Source organism: Larimichthys crocea, chromosome III, assembly GCF_000972845.2.
Source record: "Larimichthys crocea isolate SSNF chromosome III, L_crocea_2.0, whole genome shotgun sequence".
NCBI classification, from domain to species: domain Eukaryota; kingdom Metazoa; phylum Chordata; class Actinopteri; family Sciaenidae; genus Larimichthys; species Larimichthys crocea.
Genome location: NC_040013.1, coordinates 24,378,880 through 24,399,739, shown reverse-complemented (window position 1 = coordinate 24,399,739; position 20,860 = coordinate 24,378,880). Strand labels below are relative to the sequence as shown.

Below are 20,860 nucleotides of genomic sequence, written 5' to 3'. Positions count from 1 at the left end.
CACCAGGTTGACAAAAAAACAACCAGAAAACAACAAATAATCCACGTACACAAAGTTAATCAGAGCAGTGACACTTTGGTTTTAAACATTGCAACGCTCCCCGAGTCTCTAATGTTTGTGAGTTTGTGAGTATGTGAGTCCACTTCCCCACGACTTTAACCAAGAAAGCAGAGTGAACAAAGGCTGCCGTCCTGAACTGTGGCACCCAGTCACCCTCAGTAAATGCTCGCAAGTACTGTACAAAGTGTTTTACAACTGCGACACCAGGGATCGCTGGTCTCATCCCTTTTCCTGCCAAGTCACCGTTGATTTCCTTGAACGTAGTTTTCGTGCTGAAACCTAAAGCAGATCTGAACCGTGGTGTTTGCAAACAGTGGTGGACCTTGACTTCAGTTAAAGTACTAATACCACACTGTAAAAGTACAAGTCAAAGTCGTGCATTGAAAGTGTTACTTAAAATAAACTTTTCCTCCCTCCTGCAGCCCAGAACTGTTCAGGTCTGAGGACGTGTGTGGATTGTTTGGAGCGGGCCGAGTGCGGTTGGTGTGGCGATCCCAGTAACACCGGCAAGGGCGTTTGCATGGAGGGCTCCTACCGAGGCCCCCTGAAGCCTGCTAGTCCCAGAGCTGGGCCCCGAGACCAGGACAGACTACGGGACAGGGACATGGTGCTGGATCAGAGTCTCTGTTCGTCCGATAGAGGCTACAACTGGGCCTTCATCCAGTGTCCCGGTGAGTGAAGCACCGGCGCAGACCACATACTCATGTAGCCGGTCAGGATTGAAGTATGAAAATGAAAAATGTTATTCTAACTGCAGAAGAAAGAAAGTACACCCATAACTCCTGACTCCTGACTGTGTGTGTGTGTGTGGTTTCCTCCCAGCGTGTCAGTGTAATGGTCACAGCAGGTGTGTGAACGGCAGTGTGTGCGAGCACTGTGGGAACCTGACAGCAGGGACGCACTGCCAGAGCTGCATGCCCGGTTACTACGGCGACCCCATCAACGGAGGGAAGTGCAACGGTGAGTGCAAAGTTCACGGCGGCTTTAACCCTGTGTTTTATATTTAGTCTGTGCATCGGAGCAACCGTATGTTTGCAAGAGACCGACCACGCAGCTGCAAAAATCTTCTGTACTCTGTGTCCTTTTTTTAAAAAGCATTTTATTTTTTAATTCCAGGGCAACAACAACTTTCCTTGTGTCCCTTTTCTCCCTTTTCTTCCTCTCCTCTTCACCGCCTTCTTTTGTTTTCCTCTCATTTCTTCTCATTAACTTTCCTCGTCTTCTATACTAACCTCTGTTTTTCCTCTCTTCTCATCATCACCTTTCTTTTCCTTTCCTTACCTCTCATCATCTTTACTCTTCTTTTCTGACCTTCTTTCTAATCTTTCTGTTTCTGCCTTCCCTTCTTTCCTTTTCCTCTCCTCTTCTTTCCCTTCTTTTGTTTTCCTTTCTTCTCATTACCTTTCCTGTCCTCCTTCCTTTTCTCCCCTCTGTTTTCTGTTCTTGTACTGCTTCCCCCCTTTTTTCCGTTTCCTCTCATCACTTCTCTCATCTGTTTTCTTCTCTTTCTACTCTTCTTTGCTGCCATCTTCCCTTTCTTTTCTCCTCTACTCTTCATGTGTTGTCTCAGTCTCTCTTTTCCTTTCCTCCCTTTTCTTGTTTTTATCGACTTTCCTTCCCCTCTCCTCTCCTCTCCTCTCCTCTCTTCTTTTTTTTTACTTCCAGGGCAACAACTTTCCTCGTGCTTTTAAGACAGCTATATCATTTAATTAGATTTTTTTTTAGAGCTTCATTATAGACAGAAATAACAAAATATAACTGCTCTCTAAAACACTGTAATAGACACAAACAGCCTGAAGGGGGCAGTGTTTAAAAGCTGTGCTTCTTGCTGAGCTTGTGGTGACCAGCAGAGCACTGGAGCAGTGAAAAGAGGAAGCTGCACGTGTAGTTTGGACAGGTTTGTGGTTTGCAGACGTTGAAGCGTCAAGACATACGGTTCTAATGTAGGCAAACACTCGGAGATGCACACATGCTTTATGTGTGCATCCATATTTCTCTGCTTGGAAATCCGTCTGTCAGCAGTTTTTCGCCCATGCTTTGTTTTGCTTCATATGGAAATAATCATCCCATGGTTGGGATTGATAACAAGAGATTATGTGTGTGTGTGTGTGTGTGTGTGATAGAAAGCAGAAGCCACAAGAAAATGGGTGTGTGCATGATGTGATTTGAAGGCTTGAAGAGGAAGGGAGGGAGGGAGGCTGTGTTTAGGTAGGTGTGTGATATGGGCCTGTGTGTGTGTGTGTGTGTGTGTGTGTGTGTGGATGGGAGAGTGTAATGAATGAATGAGTGACTGCTGGAGTGTGAGTTAGTGAGGGAGGGAGAAGTAAGAGGGAGGCGCAGTAACATCAGTCTCAGCTGTGACAGATGTGCGTTTTGGCTTGGTGGCGGCGTGACATTAAATCGCTCTTAATCATTTTCTTATTTCCTGAGCTGACTGGTGTCTCTGTCCCTGGCGGCTCTTCGCAGCGAGCGCGGCGCTGATAGATGCACGCCTCTCATCGCCTCGTACAGGACAGACTCTGATGCACTCTTCTCTTCTGCTCGCAGTATTTTTCTTTTCACTCCGTCCTCGGTCTCTGTGTGTTTTTCTGCTCGCTTTAACTTCCTCTGGTCACATTCAGCCCTGATGTTTCTCTCCACACATGTTCCACCTCCGTAATGCCCCGTTCCTTTTAGTTTATCTATCACTTTTCTATCTTTCATCCATTCTCTCTTTTCATTTGTTCTGTCTTTCCTGTCCTATCTTCGCTGCTTCTTTCATCTCCTTGTTCTCTTGTTTTTTCTTTCTGCTGTCCGTCTCTCCTACCTCATTCTCTTTCCTCACTCTTCTCTTTTTGACTCTTCTCCTGTTCACCAACCTTTTCCTTTTCTTCTCTCATCCCCTCTTTTTCCTTTCTTTCCTTACCGCCCGCTCATCTTTTCTTCCCTTCCCTCCCTTTCTTTTCCTCAGCCCTTTTCTTCCTCTCCTCTTCATCCCCCTTCTTTTGTTTTCCTCTCATTTCTTCTCATTACCTTTCCTCGTCTTCTATACTAACCTCTTTTTTCCTCTCTTCTCATCATCTCCTTTCTTTTCCTTTCCTTACCTCTCATCATCTTTACTCTTGTTTTCTGACCTTCTTTCTCATCTTTCTATTTCTGCCTTCCCTTCTTTCCTTTTCCTCTCCTCTTCTTTCCCTTCTTTTGTTTTCCTTTCTTCTCATTACCTTTCCTGTCCTCCTTTCTTTTCTCCCCTCTGTTTTCTCTTCTTGTACTGCTTCCCCCCTTTTTTCGTTTCCTCTCATCACTTCTCTCATCTATTTTCTTCTCTTTCTACTCTTCTTTGCTGCCATCTTCCCTTTCTTATCTCCTCTACTTTCTCATGTGTTGTCTCAGTCTCTCTTTTCCTCTCCTCCCTTTTCTTGATTTTATCGACTTCCCTTCCCTTCTCCTCTCCCCCTTTTCTATTTTACCTCCCCACTCCCCCCCTTTTCCCCTTACTTCCTCCCGTCTTGGCTCATTTCCTTCCCTCCCCAGTAATGTGCTGGTTAAACTGGACTCATTCCTCCGTCTCCATTCTGCTTTTATCCATCTTCCTCTTTACACAGATCCCTTCATTTTCCTTCTTTCACTTCCTTTACTGTCATTTCCTCTTATGGTCCACCGTCTCTCTGTCTTAAATCCTCCCACTGTTCATCCGTCTATCATTCCATCCGTCCCTCTTTTTATGCCCATATCTCTTTATCTCTCTTTATATTAAAGGAGCACTAGATTTACCTTGGGCTAAACTGTTGGGAGGCAATGATGTGTGGCCGATTAGAGGATTGAATGATAGAGAGACAGGGGAGAGGAAAAGGCCTCGGCTCATGGGCTTATAAAGAGAATGGAGGTGTGAGAGAGGCAGAGGAGGAGGGGGGGAGGCAGGATGAGAGAGGAGGAAACGGACAAAGACAAGCAGACGGAAAAGAAGAAGAAATAAAACCGTGTGGTGTGATATACAAGGTTAATATCGGTGGGAAAGGACAGTCGCCCTTGGATGGAGAGACGGTGAAGAAATAGAGGAGATGGAGGGATAAACAGAGAGGAAGAGATGGAGGACAGACAGAGGAGAGGGGAGTCTGTCCGTTCCCTATCCCGGTGACAGATGATTAACTAACCTTGTCAAATCTGGATGAAGTGTGTGTGTGTGTGTGTGTGTGTGTGTGCAGGGCATTAGTGTTTCCTCCTTTTCTCTGACTGTACCGTTCACCTTGTACTGCGCACATATGAAATCAAAAGCTCTCACGGCCTTCAGCCTTCAGAGCTGCAGCTGACAACATGCTGGATGTCTGTTTAGACTTCTAGTCCCTCAGAGGAGAACATGCATTTCAGCAGCTGACAGGAAACCTGCATGTTTTTATGAACATCCCCGAGAGTCTTTGTGCTGCTGATTTCTTGTCTCGGTTTTATTACAGCGCAGAGACATATTGATGTTTTCTAAACATTTATTTTTTAATCATATTTACGACGGAGTGCAGATATAACCATCCACACCTGGAAATAGCACAACCACAGACATGTGTGTGTGGTTGTGTGGTTTGTGGCTTAATAGCTCGTTAACAGTAATGCTTGAGGATGAGGAGAGAGTTAAGGTGGATTTATGCGTCTTTGTTGTGGCGTTAGAGAGACGATGAGGCTTTGTAAGCTCCACCACAAGTGTAGCTCCTCAAAAATGTAATGAGTCATGGGCCAAGATAGATACCACATGGACCATTCAGCCTGTGCTTGAAGCCATTAGTGGATTTCATAAACCCAGCTACATAAAGTTAAAGGTGAGTTTGGATTCAGTGAAGAGCCTGTGTGGGTTGGACAAGTCGCCTACAGTAGATGGCAGTTGACAGACCTGCAGTTTGGACGTGCAGGCTGTGGATTCAACAACAGCAAAAACATATTTTAGCCACCTCAAAAAAGGCAAACATGAAAAAAAAAATCAATATAAGCCTGAGTGTACGCTATATTAAGAATGTTTCATGGCGTTTTACCCAGCAGAACACATTGCTGATCCACCGCTACCTTGAACAGTTTCACATTCCCACTAGAAAACCTGCCTGTTGTCATTTTTCTTTATATCAAGAATGAAAAGTACACAATAATGGAGAAGCTCTGAGTGCCGAGGCATTTATCTGACAATCAATGGGTTAAATCCTACGCTAAACAAAAAATCAATTCCTCCACTGGAAGCATCTGCAGCAGGAATTCTGATCAGAGGTTTGCAACAGGAGCTAATGATGAGATAATTAGTTTGACATGAAGCCGAAGAACATCCATGAACAGACACCAGAGGAAAAAAAAAACGCTATAAAAATATAAGATCAAAAGATTTAAGAAGCTTGACTTTGTTTCACGAGGTGCATTTGTTGGAGAAGAACAATTTCGTGGCTCACGATGAACATTTCTAAAATACAGTAGCCTGCTCTCTCACCTCAACATCACCTGGATTGTTGTGTACAAATGTTATACTTCTTTAAAAAAAAACCTTAATAATTTATGTATCTTTTCAGTAGTGCTCAGGTTTGGTGAAGTATCACCAGCAGCAGGCAGACCTCTGTGCTCCCGTGCCTCCATCTGAATTGTCTCCCAGGCAAGACTTCAGCTCGCATTATTTCTTCTTGTGCTTGTTATCTGTTGCTACCCAGCGCTTCAGCGTATAATGCACCTCCGCCATCGGCACCTCGCGCCGAACAGTTTTATTGCTTCCCATAAATTTTGCATGATTCACATCAGGAGCTCCTTCTCTCCATCTCGCTCTGATACTCCATCTATCTTTGCACCACCTCGCTCGCTCTCTCTGGGCCGTCTCCGAAGACTCTTGAGTCATGCTGCTCGCGTGTGATGCATAGAAACACAAGTCAAAAGGTCGCTGTCGAATCTTGAGGACGTTGTCACCGAGCCACGGGGGGTTTCATCGTTTCTTTACAGGGTCAGCCCAGTTCAATACGTCTCCTGCTACACCGGGCTTTTAGCGTTAAACAGTTCCTCATTTTTGCAACGGGATAAAGAAACAATAAGATGGATAAACATGATTCAAAGTTTTGTTCAACCTGCTATCATGATTCACCTTTTTTTTTTTAAGTATCTGTACTTATATGCAGATATCTGTTTACAGAGATTAGACAAAATATTTTCTCATGATTATCACTTATCAAGCGGCTAACTGGACTGCAGACGAGGTCTTTGCTCGGGTATCCGATGTCTTAGTCTGTCCATTTCCCTGATTTCACCGTAAGCACTGAAACATCGGCCTTTGCCTCCAGAGGCTAAATCATCATCAAGCGATAGCTGATGCTTTTGAGATTAACTCGTGGCAGATATCTTCTTTCCAGTAGAGCGTTTCTTTTTTTTTTTTTCTGGTGTAATCAAGCCCAGTTTTTTTTATTTATTTTTTTTGTCGTCATAAACACATATTCCTACAAATACTAGCTGCCCTTTGGGGAGTAATGAGCATTTTAATTGCTCCTTTCAGGAGAAGGTCGTGGTGGCGCGCCACTATAAATTGCATTATATATGAATATACTGTACAAATAATTTGCAAGAGTAAGTTTTGAAGGAAACACGTCGTCGACCGGATTGTTTTCAAAAAGAACTTTCACAAAACATAATCACAAGAGGTCGCTTGTCAAAGTAGCTTTTTGAACAAACAACCAATGCTTTTATTTTTTTGTTTGTTTTGGTCATGCTTTCTCACCTCCTCACCTCCTGTCTCTGTCTCTGTCTCGCGTCCCTTATTTTGAGGTTTTGATGTACTGTCTCTGAGCTGGGTGCAGCAGCAGGAGCTCTTTGTAAACTTGTGTTCAGTGCAGGACCTATAGAGACGTTGAGTGCTGTCTCTGCAAGAAACTGGCAACCCAGCAGCATCAACCAGAGGCCGGGACAGACAGGACAGCAGGGTAGTCCCTGTGTGTGTGTGTGTGTGTGTGTGTGTGTGTGTGTGTGTGAGTGATAGATCAGGAAGAGCCAGCTGTTGTTGAGCTTTAGCAGCAGTAGAGTAGCAGACAAGGGATGCTGCCTGCAGAGTTGCTCCATTCAGGCCTCTCTGTGGAGGAGCTGCCAAATCCACTCTCACCTGCTGTCTTAAGTGTATCCGAGTGTGTGTGTGCGCGCGTGTACATTTGTGCTTTTTAAACGTGCTTGTGTGTGTTTTTGTACCTGCGGAGCCTTGTGGCAAGAATTGCAAATTACCCAGCATTCTTAGCGGTATCCAGTCATCTTCCCTCTGGCGGGTCTATTCCTGGCATCTGACTGGTCAACATAAGAACATACAGACAATCTAGACGCACACACACACGTACTCGCACACAAACAACCGGTTCTGTAAATACGATTTTAAACGGATTGTGAATCCTCGTTGATCTCCAGTCAGCTGCAGCTGTGACTCATGTCTTGCACGGAATAAGCTGCTTTTAAGACCGTGCGCCTTCATTTACGGCTCGCGGCTCACGCTGACATTAACCAGCATGCAGTTATTATATCTAGCTCCCATGCTGTCACGTAGGACAAGCAGCTGCGTTTAAATAAAGGAAAATAAAGTGTCCTATGCTGTACGTACACATATGCAGCCACACCACCTGATGCCAGAGCCATAATACAGAACCAAAAGTGAATTTCACCACATTAAAAAGTTCAGGGTCACCAGCCATGACATGGTTGAGTAACAATGCATTTGGGGCTTTTAAATCAAATTGAGACCATGCAGAGAAGTGTCGCCGTCCGCTTATTAAATCTATTGATTGTCCCGTGGATGACAGAACACATTAAATGTCTGAAAAGAATTGTACAATATTAAACAAAAGGCTGTGAAGTAGTTCAAGATTGCATTGATTCCCTCGCAGACATGCTCTGCTTGTTACGATGTACAATTATATATCCAACACGCTCTGTACAGCAGAGCAGTGTGTTTTAAGCTTGTAGTGATCCGCTCACTTTTGTGGCTCTGCCAGGCCTGATAACGTCAACTGAACACTCAGCTATAACTGCTGGTGTCCAGGCTCTCATGCAGGGAAGTTTGCCGTTAACTCTCCAGGAGTAATATTCAAATCCACATAAAAACTTTTGCAGTACTGCATGCAAGTCTATAACCAAGTCAGGTAACCAAATATATTCATTTTGACTAGACAAAGTGTTAAAGTAGCTGTATTTTCTTCGCATATTTTGTAGTATAGGTTAGTAAAGTTTAAAGGAAAGGGCAAAAATTCTACTTTTCCAATATTGTAAAATGTTTTTTTTTTTTGCCATTTTCATAAAAGAAGTTGATGCCAAACAACCAAACTTTGTATCTGCTTTCCCCTCACAGCATTATTGTATTAATCCTGAATGATAAAAAACACTGGAAGGAAAATGATTGAAACTTCGAAGGTCCACAGTTCAGTGATCAGATTCTGCTGAGGGAAGGAAATTCAAAGGCTCTTTGATGTCGCTAAGATATGAAATTCATTTCTCCTCTTTCTATGTAAATATATATGTGTGTGTGTGTGTGTGTTTATGTATATTTTACTGACTTCTTACCCTTTCTTCTTTACTTCATGTTTGCCCCCTTTGCCCTCGACCCTTCCCCACAATATCCCCTTATGACGCACATTATAAAGCTCTGTTACGTCTGTGTAGATGGACAAAGGAAAAAGCACGAGTCAGCCATAGGTGGAAGGTGGCATTGATGATGAAGATGATGAAAACATATTCATGGAGATGCGATTAATCTGGAGAGGGTTTGGAAAATAAGTTTTTAAAAATGTGCAAGAATTATTTATATAAAGTGTCGTTTTGATTCATGACAGGCAGCTGTGTTTTAGTTTAGTTTCATTTAGTTTAGTAGTATTTTATTCATTTATTCATTATATAAGTTTTATAAGAATGTGAATATAAATGAAAATGCTGCAACATGAAGCCCCTTACAGTGTTTCACCTTTTAAAGGTAGATACCGTAGGGAAGCAGCTGCTGTGAGTCGTCTCTGTCACAGTATGACTAAAATTAGGAAGTGCCCACACTTAAAGGTGTCACACTAATCTAGATGTACACACACACACAGCACAGTATCATTAAAGCAGAAGGGCACAGACGTCTTCTCACTATTTTATATCCTACTGTATAGAAACATGATTTCCATGTAGACCCAATCAACACTTTTGGTAGGTGTGAACACATTTCACAATGCCATATTTTCAGGAACTCTACGGGGAATTTCACAACTGTTGACGTTAAGACTGTTGTGTAGGGTCGTGACCTCTAATTAAATTGTCATCAACGTTCTCGCCACAGTGACCTGAGCAGGTGAACTGATTTATATTCCAGCAAATGAGCTTGCTTTGTTTAGAAATGACTCTATATTCCAGCAAATGAGCTTGCTTTGTTTAGAAATGACTCCAGAGGAGTCAAATAACATCTAATGTCATGCTGACCAGTTTTATATGCCGTAGATGTCCAAAAAAATAAATAAATAAAAATAAATAATAATAATAATAAAAAAAATAATAAAATAAAATAAACGAAAATCCGTGAACTAAGTTTCACAATTATTCTACATGTTTTAAGGCCGTAAAACCCCTAACCACACACTTTTATACACTTTTCTCAGACAGGCATTAACATTTTCTCACATTTCTCTCTTATTTAAACTCTCAAAGTTCAAACTTTCACAGATTTAACAAAAATAAGAACAATACTATATTAGTAAATGAAACCAAAAATCAAAACCTGTTTTCAAGGCCAAACATTTTTAACAAATTTCATTTTAATGATCAATCTACGAGGTTTGACACATAAGAAATTATTACCAGTAACTCACACGTATTTCACAGTTCCTCTGGCGGTGCCGAACACAATGCGCGTTCATACTGTACAGTACGCTGTAAAAAAAAAAAAAGAAGCAAAGCATGCAAAATTACACAAAAAAAAAATCAGCGAAACAGCGAGTCCACGAAAAGTGAACCGTGTTATAGCGAGGGACGACTGTATACATTTTTTCTTTAGTTCATTTTGTTTTAGCTCTTTAATTTTCTGTTTTAAGTCATGTTGATGATGTACTCGGTCTTATTAGGTGAACTTCGCCCACTCTGCCTCCCTTACATCTGTTCTTGCACTATATAACTTTGTGCTTCGAGTCCTGAAGTCAACTGCTGCCAACTACAGCTGCTGTTGGTTAATGTGAGCTCAGTTTGATACCCGGGTTGTCTTTGACTGTGAGTTCAGAGCACCGGGGGAAGTGTTAGTGTTAGTGTTAGTGTTTGTACCACAGGCGTGTTGGACCACCAGGAAAAAAAGAAACATGGGGAGAAGATACAGATAGGATGTTGGTTGTGGGCCAAATTATTCTGTCCAATTAAGAAAAGGATTAAATGAACAGAGATTAAAAAAGACAAGGTCAGCACCGCCCTACAAACAGGCCTCACTCAGTCATACAGTCATACAGTCGCTTATGCTTAATTCATACGGATGATGTTGCAGCACCAGCATTTAAACACATGCAGCATGTTAAGTCTGTTAAACTGATGTATGGTAACATTATGGACTCTTTTTTTTAGTTCCTGTTCATCGAGAAAATCTTAAAGAGCGAAAGACGAAGATGATTTCAGTCATAATTCTCATGGTCAAGAGTTAAAACAGCTGGTTCCGATTCATTAACTTTATTCACTTGTCACTTTATGTCAGAGCGCCGGGCAGAGGAGGAGTCGGAGAGGAGGTGCAGAGCGAGGCCGTTAAAACTTCGCTCAGCACACATTTTCATCGATCGTTTGTGCGTGCAGGGATTCACGCATGGATAGATCAGGTGCTTCACTTCAAGGGGAATTCAAGAAGTCTTATGGACAGTGTTCATAAGTTCAAATCTAGCTGTCCCACTTTTGTAGAATTGGTTCAAACGCGCACTGAGGGATATTTAGCAGCAGCAGAGAAGGATTCACATGTTGCGTGGGTGGTTCAGTCACTGGTTCGGAAGTTCAGCTGCATGAAAAACCTTGGGAGTGATGCTTAGCACCACGGGAGCCCTTTTATTCCCCCACCCACCATTAAGTTACCTTGAGTTTTATAACTGCACACCCCTCGGGAGTAAGACACGACTGACTGTAGAGACAGATAAGAGGTTCAGCGTGGATTGTCTCTTATTCCCTCATCTCTACCTGCCTCTGTATGACTCACACAAGACACACAGATAGAAAGACAAACACACACACACACACACACACACACACACACACACACACACACAGATGGCCCAGCTCCCACCTACTCACACACATTAAAACACACCCTGACAACACAGCGTCTTTTGTTTTGTGTGTATACATGCAGAAGCAGTGGGGTGAGAAATTATACTTTCTTCAGGGGGCTTGCACAAGTCGTGGGAAACGTGATTTATATCAAATCAGCCTTTTTTTGCTAAGAGATCAGATTTCTGTTTATTGCAGCTCGTTTCTGTCTCTGTCAGCAAGTGTGATGCGTCCATTTCATTCATTCACTCTCTCCCTTCTTCTTTATGATTCCCCCCCCTGCTCCTTTGCACCCTTCACCTTCGGTTGCTCTCTCTCACTCTCACACAGAGAATTGAGTTCACTTCCTCCGGGAACTCTTAGACTGGCAGGATGAGTGAAGTCCTTATTTTTACAATAAGGATCTCCATGTTTAGTGTGTGAGACTGGCTGACTGAATGAATGCTGCGAACCAGTAAGGTGGATCTAAAGACAGCTAGATCTTAAAGTATTGAGGCAGACTAAGTTTCCCTCACAGGTTTCATGACACGTCCAGTTTCTGGGATGAAGTATTGTGCTTCCTTACCATCGTACCATGAGTCAGATGAGTTGATCGATGAGTTTAATCTCTGTGTCTCCTAAGATAGGTCATCACAGTCTGGTGCGTTCATCACTTGGACCCTGAATAGACTACATTAAACTACATTATAGGAAGAGCGATGATGATGAATTCACCTGTTTGATGGTGATCTTCTTAGCAAGTTATCACATGATTAAAAAAACAGGGTGATCTCTTCTGTGATCACATCAAATCAAAGGTGATGTTGGATTTCTTCCTCGCCAGCAGCACTGTGCTCAGTACTGCCACAAGTAGCTGGAAGTTGTATTTTTGTTATAAGTGACATAAAAATATCGTCGCCCGCTCATCAGCTATACCGACTTTTCTTCTGAAGGGTCGTGGGAGACCGGAGCTGATCTCAGCTGACACTGGGCAAGACGTTGGACGGGTTCCTAGTTGATCACAGGGCTGACGGACACGAGATGTACAACCGAACCACTACAGTCAAAAGGGCAATTCAGAGACTGCAGTGCATGTCTTTAGACTGTGGGAAGCCAGAGCACCCAGATAAAACCCACACGGGGACAGAAAGCTGCCTGACAGATTCAAACCCAGAATCTACTTCTTGTGAGCCAACAGTGCCATTGCACGACTGTGCTGTGTATTAGACTCTGGATAAATTTGGTCGGCCATAAAAATAGGATCATTCCCGAGTCTTGTTGTTTGTCTGTATCAGATTTAAGCAGCTGTGAAATTCTCGTACATAAATGTGAAGGAATGATGCTTCATATCTCAACAGTTCTCAGACTGTGCAGAGCAGGGAGGTGGCTTGCAGTGAAAGACTTCTCTGCTGGAAGCAGGATGTTGTTTACCGTCGAGGGGATCACAGTGGTTTCATGTTGAAGACAGGAGAAACGTTAATGCAGTTCTCTGTGACATAATTAACTCTGTCTAACTGTGAGACCTGGGAAGATCTGACTTTTTTTTTTCTTTTGGCAGAGTGTAGGAGTGTTAGAGTTTGTGTTTTTGCTCATCATGTTTATGTTCAAATTCCTTCAATACTTTCTTCATTTGTCCGTCAGGATTTCAGTTCGATCGCGGAAGCTGGGAGCAGTTTCCTTCTTGTTTCTTGTGTCTTGTACGTCAAGCTCTCAGATCATCGGGCTATTGAACGAACCTCAAAAATAAAAAAGCCCTGGCAGTTTTATTAGCCTTCAACACAACTGGCTCATTCTTCTCATTCTGTCATTATTGGCTTTTCTCAAGTTCTATTGGAGTACATGAACGCACATTTCTCCTTAACCGTGTCCTTTGTATGCCTTTGTTGACTGTCTAATAAATCAATATCCCATGAGCAGCGGGGTGACCCGAGACTGCGCTAACACACCTGTGATTTGTCTATTATCTCACGTCTTAAAAGCCTGACTCTGTTATCTCCCAAACGCTTACAGTTCAGTGTGCATCTCTGAAAAGGTTCACTTTCTTTGTGACGGGTCAACGTAATAGACTGAAATTGTATTTTGTCATTGTTGCCGCCTCTGCTGTTAGCGTCTCTGTATTTCAAGTTGAAAAATGTCAATTTGCCTCTCAGCCCGCTGACATTTAAATGCCCCACTGCACAACAGTGTTTTTCAGCTATACCCGGTGCGTGTGCACGCGCGTGTTCGGAAATCTAAATATTTAAATCAGCGTTTATGTCCGCTGCCTTGTTTTTGTTCTGTGTAAACGATCAAATCAGGCCCCTCTTCACAGGCAGGGGAGGATAAAAAGGGATAGAAGAGGTTGTTTTCCTCGCATCTCCTCATCTGCTGGTGCCTTGACTTTACCTTGACCTGAGCGCACCACTGTCTTATTACGGGGCCTGTCTCCGTGCCAATTGGAAAGAATAAGAACAAAGCACAAAGTCAATTCAGCTGGAGAGGGATACGGGAGTGGCTTTGTGTGGATGTGAACACAAACACACCATAACACAAGGGTATAGAGAACGTTCCTGTTTGTCTCTGCCATTAGTCACTCCATGCAGAAGTGATTTAGTGCCTAAATTACAGGCACGGCTCCATGTGAATCATCCGGATACAGCATGCTCGCTCTGCTTTTTACATAACAAAACGATTAAAAAGATTAGACTCACCAAAACGCCGCTCCGTCTCCGTCGCTCTAATCAAAAACTGACTACCTATAATAAATAATTTCCAGTTTTCCAGATGGAGATTTTTCTATTTTGGCCAATGTTGATCACATCTCAAATTTGATGTTGATGAACTTATTAGACCATATTAGCTTATTTTCCTTTCCATGGTGCACAACCCATGTCATATTTTCACATTTGGCCCTTGATACAGGACATTTGACTTTCCTTGTCATAACATGGCTGCATTTTGATTGTGGCTTTCACTTGGCAGTCATCTTAATGAAAATAAAACCAAAATATTTTAAAGCCCATTAGCAGCCCTCAGTGACTTTTTCCACAAAAATGAAACATACTGATTATTTTGCTTGTCGTCAAGATTTACCAGTTGGTAGAAATATTCAGATTGTCATCTTTTAAAAGCATCTAAAACCTCTATTTTTATAATAACAATGAAACAAGTGACGTGATTCAAAAGGAGTCACTCATAGTAATAAACTTAGAGACAGCTTTATAGTGACATTTAGCTCATTGTTTGGCTGTATAGATGCAACTTTGCCAGTTTGGTTCACTGCAGGCCAGAAGAAAAAGCTGTAAGAAATCAGTGTACATCACCTGTCCAGTGCTGAATATCAGAGATACACTGTTATAGACTAGCTGGTGAAGATAATGGAGCCTTTAGCAGCTGAACAGCCGGATATTTCCCTCAGGAGTTGGTATGGACTAAAAACAGAGCTAAAACAGAGTGAATATTGGACTTACATTCGCCATGTCAATATTGTTTTAAGACTTCACCCTTAAACAGGCACTTTTAGTTCCTTGCCGGGGAAATGGTGCCCCTTCACTGTTGACTTTTTGTTGCCCTGAAACAATTTCTTTCAAACCATTTTTGCAGAAACTATTTCAAACAGGAACTTAACACCTGTTTTTTATCTACATCCCATGACACTCCTCTCTGTCTCCATCTGTTTCAGTACCTTCCTTCTCTCCTCCACCCTCACCCACACGCTCATTGTTCTTCCCATTGAATCCTCCCACTCTCTACATCCATTCCCTCAGCTGGAGCACTGATACCTGCAATGATAAGGATTTATTTGTTTGTATACAGTTTGCAGGTTTTAGTGCTCGAAGCTGAGCAGCTCTGTTACCGTCTCGCTCGAGCAGTAGTTGCGCGAGTCTTTGAAGAAACTGTCGGATGTTGGATTCTGAAAACGGCCCTCGCGACTCCACGTTCTTCTTTGAGATGTGTTAAATGAGCGTTAAAACACACCTCTCTCACACTCTCTCCCCATCCCTTCCTTCAACTTTTGTCTTTTCTCTGCAGCGTGCAAGTGTAACAGCCACGCCAACGTGTGCCACGTCAACACGGGGAAGTGCTTCTGTACCACGAAGGGGATCAAGGGAGACCAGTGTCAGCTGTGAGTATACTATCATATAACCGCACACACCATACCCCCATTCTGCCGGCCTTCAATCATTAGTTAATCCAATTAAATAATATGAACAAAGCATATACTGGCTGCACAATAATGCCTTTTTTGGGGGTCAACATTTAAATTTCCGGGTAGATTTTTAGGCGATGTTACATTTTGGTAACAAACAAACAAACAAAGAAAAACACATGAACTCAGGAGTTTTGTAATTTTTGGGTTTAGTGAAACAAGATTTGACTCTAAAACCAATTTTTGGTGTTTTTGTTAAGATGATGAAAACATGATGAACAAATGTGTGTGCGTGTGTGTGTGTTTGTTTCACCACCAACTGTGCCTGACCTGACCGCTGATAGCTTGGCGGACCAACACACCATGGAGACAGACTGAAAAGAAGTGCATCAATAAATCTAGCATGGCGAGACCAGAAACAGACAGTACATACTGTGTGTGTGTGTGTGTGTGTGTGTGTGTGTGTGTGGCCTACAGTATGAGACAAGACAACTGACGCACTTAGACACATTTATTCTCTCTTGTTTAAAGTGTGATAGCATCATTCATATATCATTGATTATAAATACCACTGAACACGGCTGTAGATGATTCATACATTTGCTTTGTGCTTGGAATTACTCCCATTATGTGATACTACAGATGTTAGTTTGTTTATTTAGACGTGGGTTCTTTGCCTCAGTGGAGACAGTGGTAGGTTCACTTTATTTCAGCATTTTCTTTTCGTTTGTTTCATTCAGAAAAACAAACATTTAGAAAAAAATGTGCTTTGACACGTGAAGTAATCTGATTTAAGTTGAGTATAAATGTATTTATCATTTTTACTATTAGGCATGTTGAAACTGATGCAGAGTGTCACATGCTTTCAAACAATCAAACTGATTTGGCCACTGAGAATAAGGAGTTGTGTCTTCAAAGACCTGCACTCACGTACACACACAGACATCTTGAATCATAGCTGCTACCAATTATGTACATTTTCTAACCCTTAACTTAAACTTTGACTTTCGCCACTCATTGCCTTACGCTAACCTCAACATAACCTTTGAGTGACTCCAAACGTCAGCTTGGCTTCTGACATTAACTTGATTCAAAGTGAGGACCAGTGGAGCTGCCCTGAACCCTCGCACTAAAAGACTCTGTCCACATGTTTACTGTCAACTTTAGTCAGTGTATTACACGGGGAGTATTCCTTTAAGACTCTGACTTATTTTTTGAAAGTAAGGGGGAGAAAACATGTTTGCACCCCTGTGTGTGCATATATATATGTATATATGTATCAAAATCCAGGTGATATATTCACCTGGTTCCAGCTGTCTGAGTTTCAGTCCAGTGAATCAAATAGGTCTGGTGTTTTGGACACTGGTGGCTCATTTGTCTCATTTAGAAAAATCACTGAGCTGATATAGGCGGGATAAAGAATGGTGATGTCACCTTCACCTGCCAAAGAAAAAGGAGACAAGTGAGAGTGATACTGGTGTAAGGCCTCCTGTGTTGGCCAGTAATTCCTCCCAGGATGCTGATCGGTCCGTAACCGTCATGTTCAGACACGAGTGTATAGTATAGCTTGTAGCTTGATGAGATGGATTGTAGCACGATCTTGTGATTTAGTGATCTCAAAAGTCCAGCTGCCTTGCAAGGGCAAAACATCAACAGCTAACATACTGTACTGTACATCAGACTGTATAATTTAGTAAAATGCAACGGCAATTCAAGTCTGATTATCATGCTGCTAACATATTGACAAATCTGGAACGATACCCAGCTGTGGATGAGTATGAGTGGATGTTGAATTGGCTGCACGGCCCCCCCGGTCCTCCTGTTCATTTGGCATCTGTGTCAGTTTTTTTGAGTGTAATGTTTCTTTTCAGCGCACACCAAAAATTCATTATTCTGCTGGAGAACTCCACAGAGGCTCAAAGCAGAGATGGCGTGTTTGTGTGTGATCACTTGTGCATCCCTAAGCCACTGTGCCGCCGCCGCCGCCGCTTTCACCTTTTGATTTGCTCCGATACCCTCTCTCTCTCTCTCTCTCTCTCTCTCTCTCTCTCTCTCTAAATGTCTCTCTGTCACAGCGCTGTTTGTTTTGCTTGAGTCGCTCCAGAATGGTGTGTGCCAAGTGCGAGGGCCATTTGTTTGTCGTTTTGATTATGAACGAGCAATTTCCCCCCTCGGGGCGAATGGTAAGCGCCCTCAGGTTACATCAGGTGTGTGGATGCATATTTATGTGTGTTCTGTGCAAAGTCACAAGTTCTAAGAGTCTGAAATAATGGGCCCATTAGGCAAAGCAGGGTGTGTGTGTGTGTGTGTGTGTCTTTTGTCTCTCTGTTGCTTTGCATGAAGACCTGCACAGACAATTATTAGTAGTATATTAGTATTAGTAGTATTTAGGGCTAAATATTGCGCCATACCTCATTTCTGTACCATACTCTATTGATGCCTCACTTTGACAGCTGTAAACATGCTACAAAAACATTTAACAATAGAAGCCAACGTTCTGTAATGTTAATATTTTCCAAACCATTTTAAAGGTAGAGTTTTTCCACCATAGCATGTTTCTCTATCCTCGCAAAAGAGGGGCGCTTTCTCTTGAGTATCAACCGTGACAATTTCACAGGTCTTCCCTGCAGGTGAATTCTGATGGGGCAACTAGTTTCCTCTATCCAGACTGAAACTGTCACAGTCTCGAGATCTTACGAGACTTGCCTTCGACTGGCTATACCCTTCGAGTTGTCTGCTAAACCCTAAGGTTTGACGCTAACCAGCTCTATGAAGAACCACGAAGGTCCTAGGAGAACCCGAGCAGCACGTAATTTTGTTCCTGTAGCATGAACACAACAGAGAGAAGCTCCACAAACTTACGCAACAGCGGGCCGACTCACAACAGCCAGGCTCACTGAGTAGATGCTTGAGTAGGGGCAACTTCTCGCCAACTGTTGCCTTACTCTAACAACCAGCAACCAGTGTTTTTGGAACCAGATTTAATTGCAACATAACTGCATATTAGTTTCAAATTAGATGATTTTAGATGTTTAATCCATTTGAATATGTCTGAAAAAACTTAATATAAAAGCAGCTGCACAATAACTTTTTTTTCTGAATAGCCCAAATTGAAGCTGACATTTTTTCAGAACGATGTCCTGTGCGGACTGTTATTCTATTTTTACCCCTGTTTGTTTGACGTCTCTCTGCTTTATTTCTCCTTGTTTTCTCGTTACATTGTCTGACTGATTGCTTGATTGTGTTGATTTAGCTTTAATTGGCCTCCTCTCCAAACGGAGAGACCTTCACTAATTGACTGCTAATTTGCATCTTTCCCCCGAACTCGACTGTGGCGAGAGAGGGAGAGTGTTTGTCCTTATGAATGTTTGTTATTCCGACTGTTGCACAATGAAGGTTGATGCAGGACTTTTCTGTTTTTTACCGTCTCTGCTCTCGTTCATTTTTACACCCAGAGAAGATCCTAACGTTTGAAACTCCTCCATACATGCGCACGTACACAAGCAGGTCCAATATCATTGTGACCTTTAATCTTCAATTTGTTTCTCTTTGCAAAAACAGCAAGCAGGGCACATTATGTGTCATGTGTGTGTGTGTGCGTCTTTGTAGCTGAGTGTGTTTTTAAGTGATGAGGCTGTCCAGTCCTGTGTGGCCCTTATCTCATCCCCATTAGGCCGTTGTAAGCAGCTTAAACGTTCGTCCCCTTTTTGTTGGAGCTCTGCGTCCAGGACTTTAACGTCCCCCAAGAGAGAAAACTCTCATTCTCAACCCCTCCGTCTTAGCCTGCTGCAAGTCTGCTTATCCTTCTACTCTGTTGCTCTTCATGTTGGATTTAACACATATTTTGGCCATTGTTAGCCTCAAGACACAGCCAGGCATCACCAGAGGATAACTAACATACTAGCTACCCCACAGCTTTGTTTTCACTTTGGCCTTTTTTTGTGTTTTGAGCCATAATTATTAAGTATGTCATGGAAACAAGCAAATTTGCATTTCCTGGGGCGGTCGGTAGTGTAGTGGGTTAAGCGGCCGCCCCGTGTGTGGAGGCTATAGTCCTCGCTGCAGCTGGCCACGGTTCGAATCCCACATCGGACGGCCATTTACTGCGTGTCACTCCCCCTCTCTCTGCTTCCTGTCTGTCTTCAGCTGTCCTATCAATAAAGGCATAAAAAGGCCCAAAAAATAATCTTAAAAAAAAAAAAAATTGCATTTCCTTTTGCGTCATTGGAAGGAAACGCGGCTGAAAGAAGCAGGACGGAAGTTTCAGGGGTTAAGACAGCTTTTCACCCTGACTACAGCCTTAAAAAGGTTCCTTTTTCATGCAGAAAAGTCAATTTAAATGTGAATCAACACGACGTACAACTGCCCAAATCTTGGTGATTGACAGCTGTAGCTCCTGCTTTTCATTAAAAAAACATCCAACCATTAAGGTTACATTTGTTGCCTGCCATAGTTTACGGTTATTTATCGGATTTTAATGAGTTTTTGAGATCATGTTTACGGTTATTTATCGGATTTTAATGAGTTTTTGAGATCATTTCCAAACTGTAACCTGATGTTTTGTTGCTAATTGCCACAGAAACGCATCATGAATCTGCTCCTGATTTGTGGCTTTGGACTGGCATAAGCTAAAAAGCTTAGCTCCCTCCTTTCTGGTCTCACTCAGTATTTGTTTGATAATTAATGAGGGCAAAGTTGATGTTCCACATCGGAGGCAATCATGCTGGTTAAACCCACAAGAGTAAATGTATTATCAGGAGAGCCGCGATGCTTCCTGTATCAGCTAACTGAAGTATTCCTCAAACAACACTGAATCCTTCAGCTATCAGCTATCAGGTTCAGTAGCCCAACCTGATGATATCCTCCTCTGGGAAGAAGTAAGAGCCAATTTTCATATATTTTAAAATGTAACTGCAGCTTTAAATAAATAAAAAAATAACCCAAATGTGTGATTAAAATGTCCGATATAAGTGTTTTTAGATCATATTTGGCTTCAAAGAGGGCTCTAGCCAATTTATGACATTGCATTTATCACAATGAATCTTCTTGTGCTGAAATTGGATTAGTTCTCAACGCGCTCCTTTGTGACAGTCGGCTGGAAGCTTTTAAAGTCTCGCAGTCCTCTTGAGATGACGCTGCTCTCTCTCAAAGTCTCTCCTCTGGATCCCAAACTGTTTGTCTAATAAGCCTCTTTCATCCTCTCTTAAGCTCCACTTTACTTCTGAAGGACGGTCCACCTTTCTTTCTTCAGTTCACTCTTTCATTTTCTGTCTGCGTTCCTTTTTCTTTCCTTTCAGGATGGAAGTAGTTTATTTATTCAGGACTATTTTCCACAGCACATTAATCCACTTTTGATGCTCTATTGAGTGTTTGTGGCAGCAGGACAATTGGACTGGGTCAAAATGAACTAGAAGGTAATGAAGGTGCAACGGTTTGGCTCATTGATGTGTTTTTAATAGGTGAATCTCAATGGCACAT

At 42.4% G+C, this 20,860-nt stretch overlaps 1 protein-coding gene across 3 annotated transcripts in view; it reads left to right on the top strand.

The window, feature by feature from the left end:
- Window positions 1–20,860, top strand: part of atrnl1a (attractin-like 1a) — a 241,016-nt gene that overhangs the window by 82,844 nt on the left and 137,312 nt on the right. For all 3 annotated transcript variants that reach the window (XM_019263833.2, XM_019263831.2, XM_027278322.1), the window contains 3 exons: window positions 483–731; window positions 883–1,020; window positions 15,265–15,358. In XM_019263833.2, the coding sequence (XP_019119378.1) occupies window positions 483–731; window positions 883–1,020; window positions 15,265–15,358 (481 nt within the window). The remainder of the gene's footprint in view (window positions 1–482; window positions 732–882; window positions 1,021–15,264; window positions 15,359–20,860) is intronic.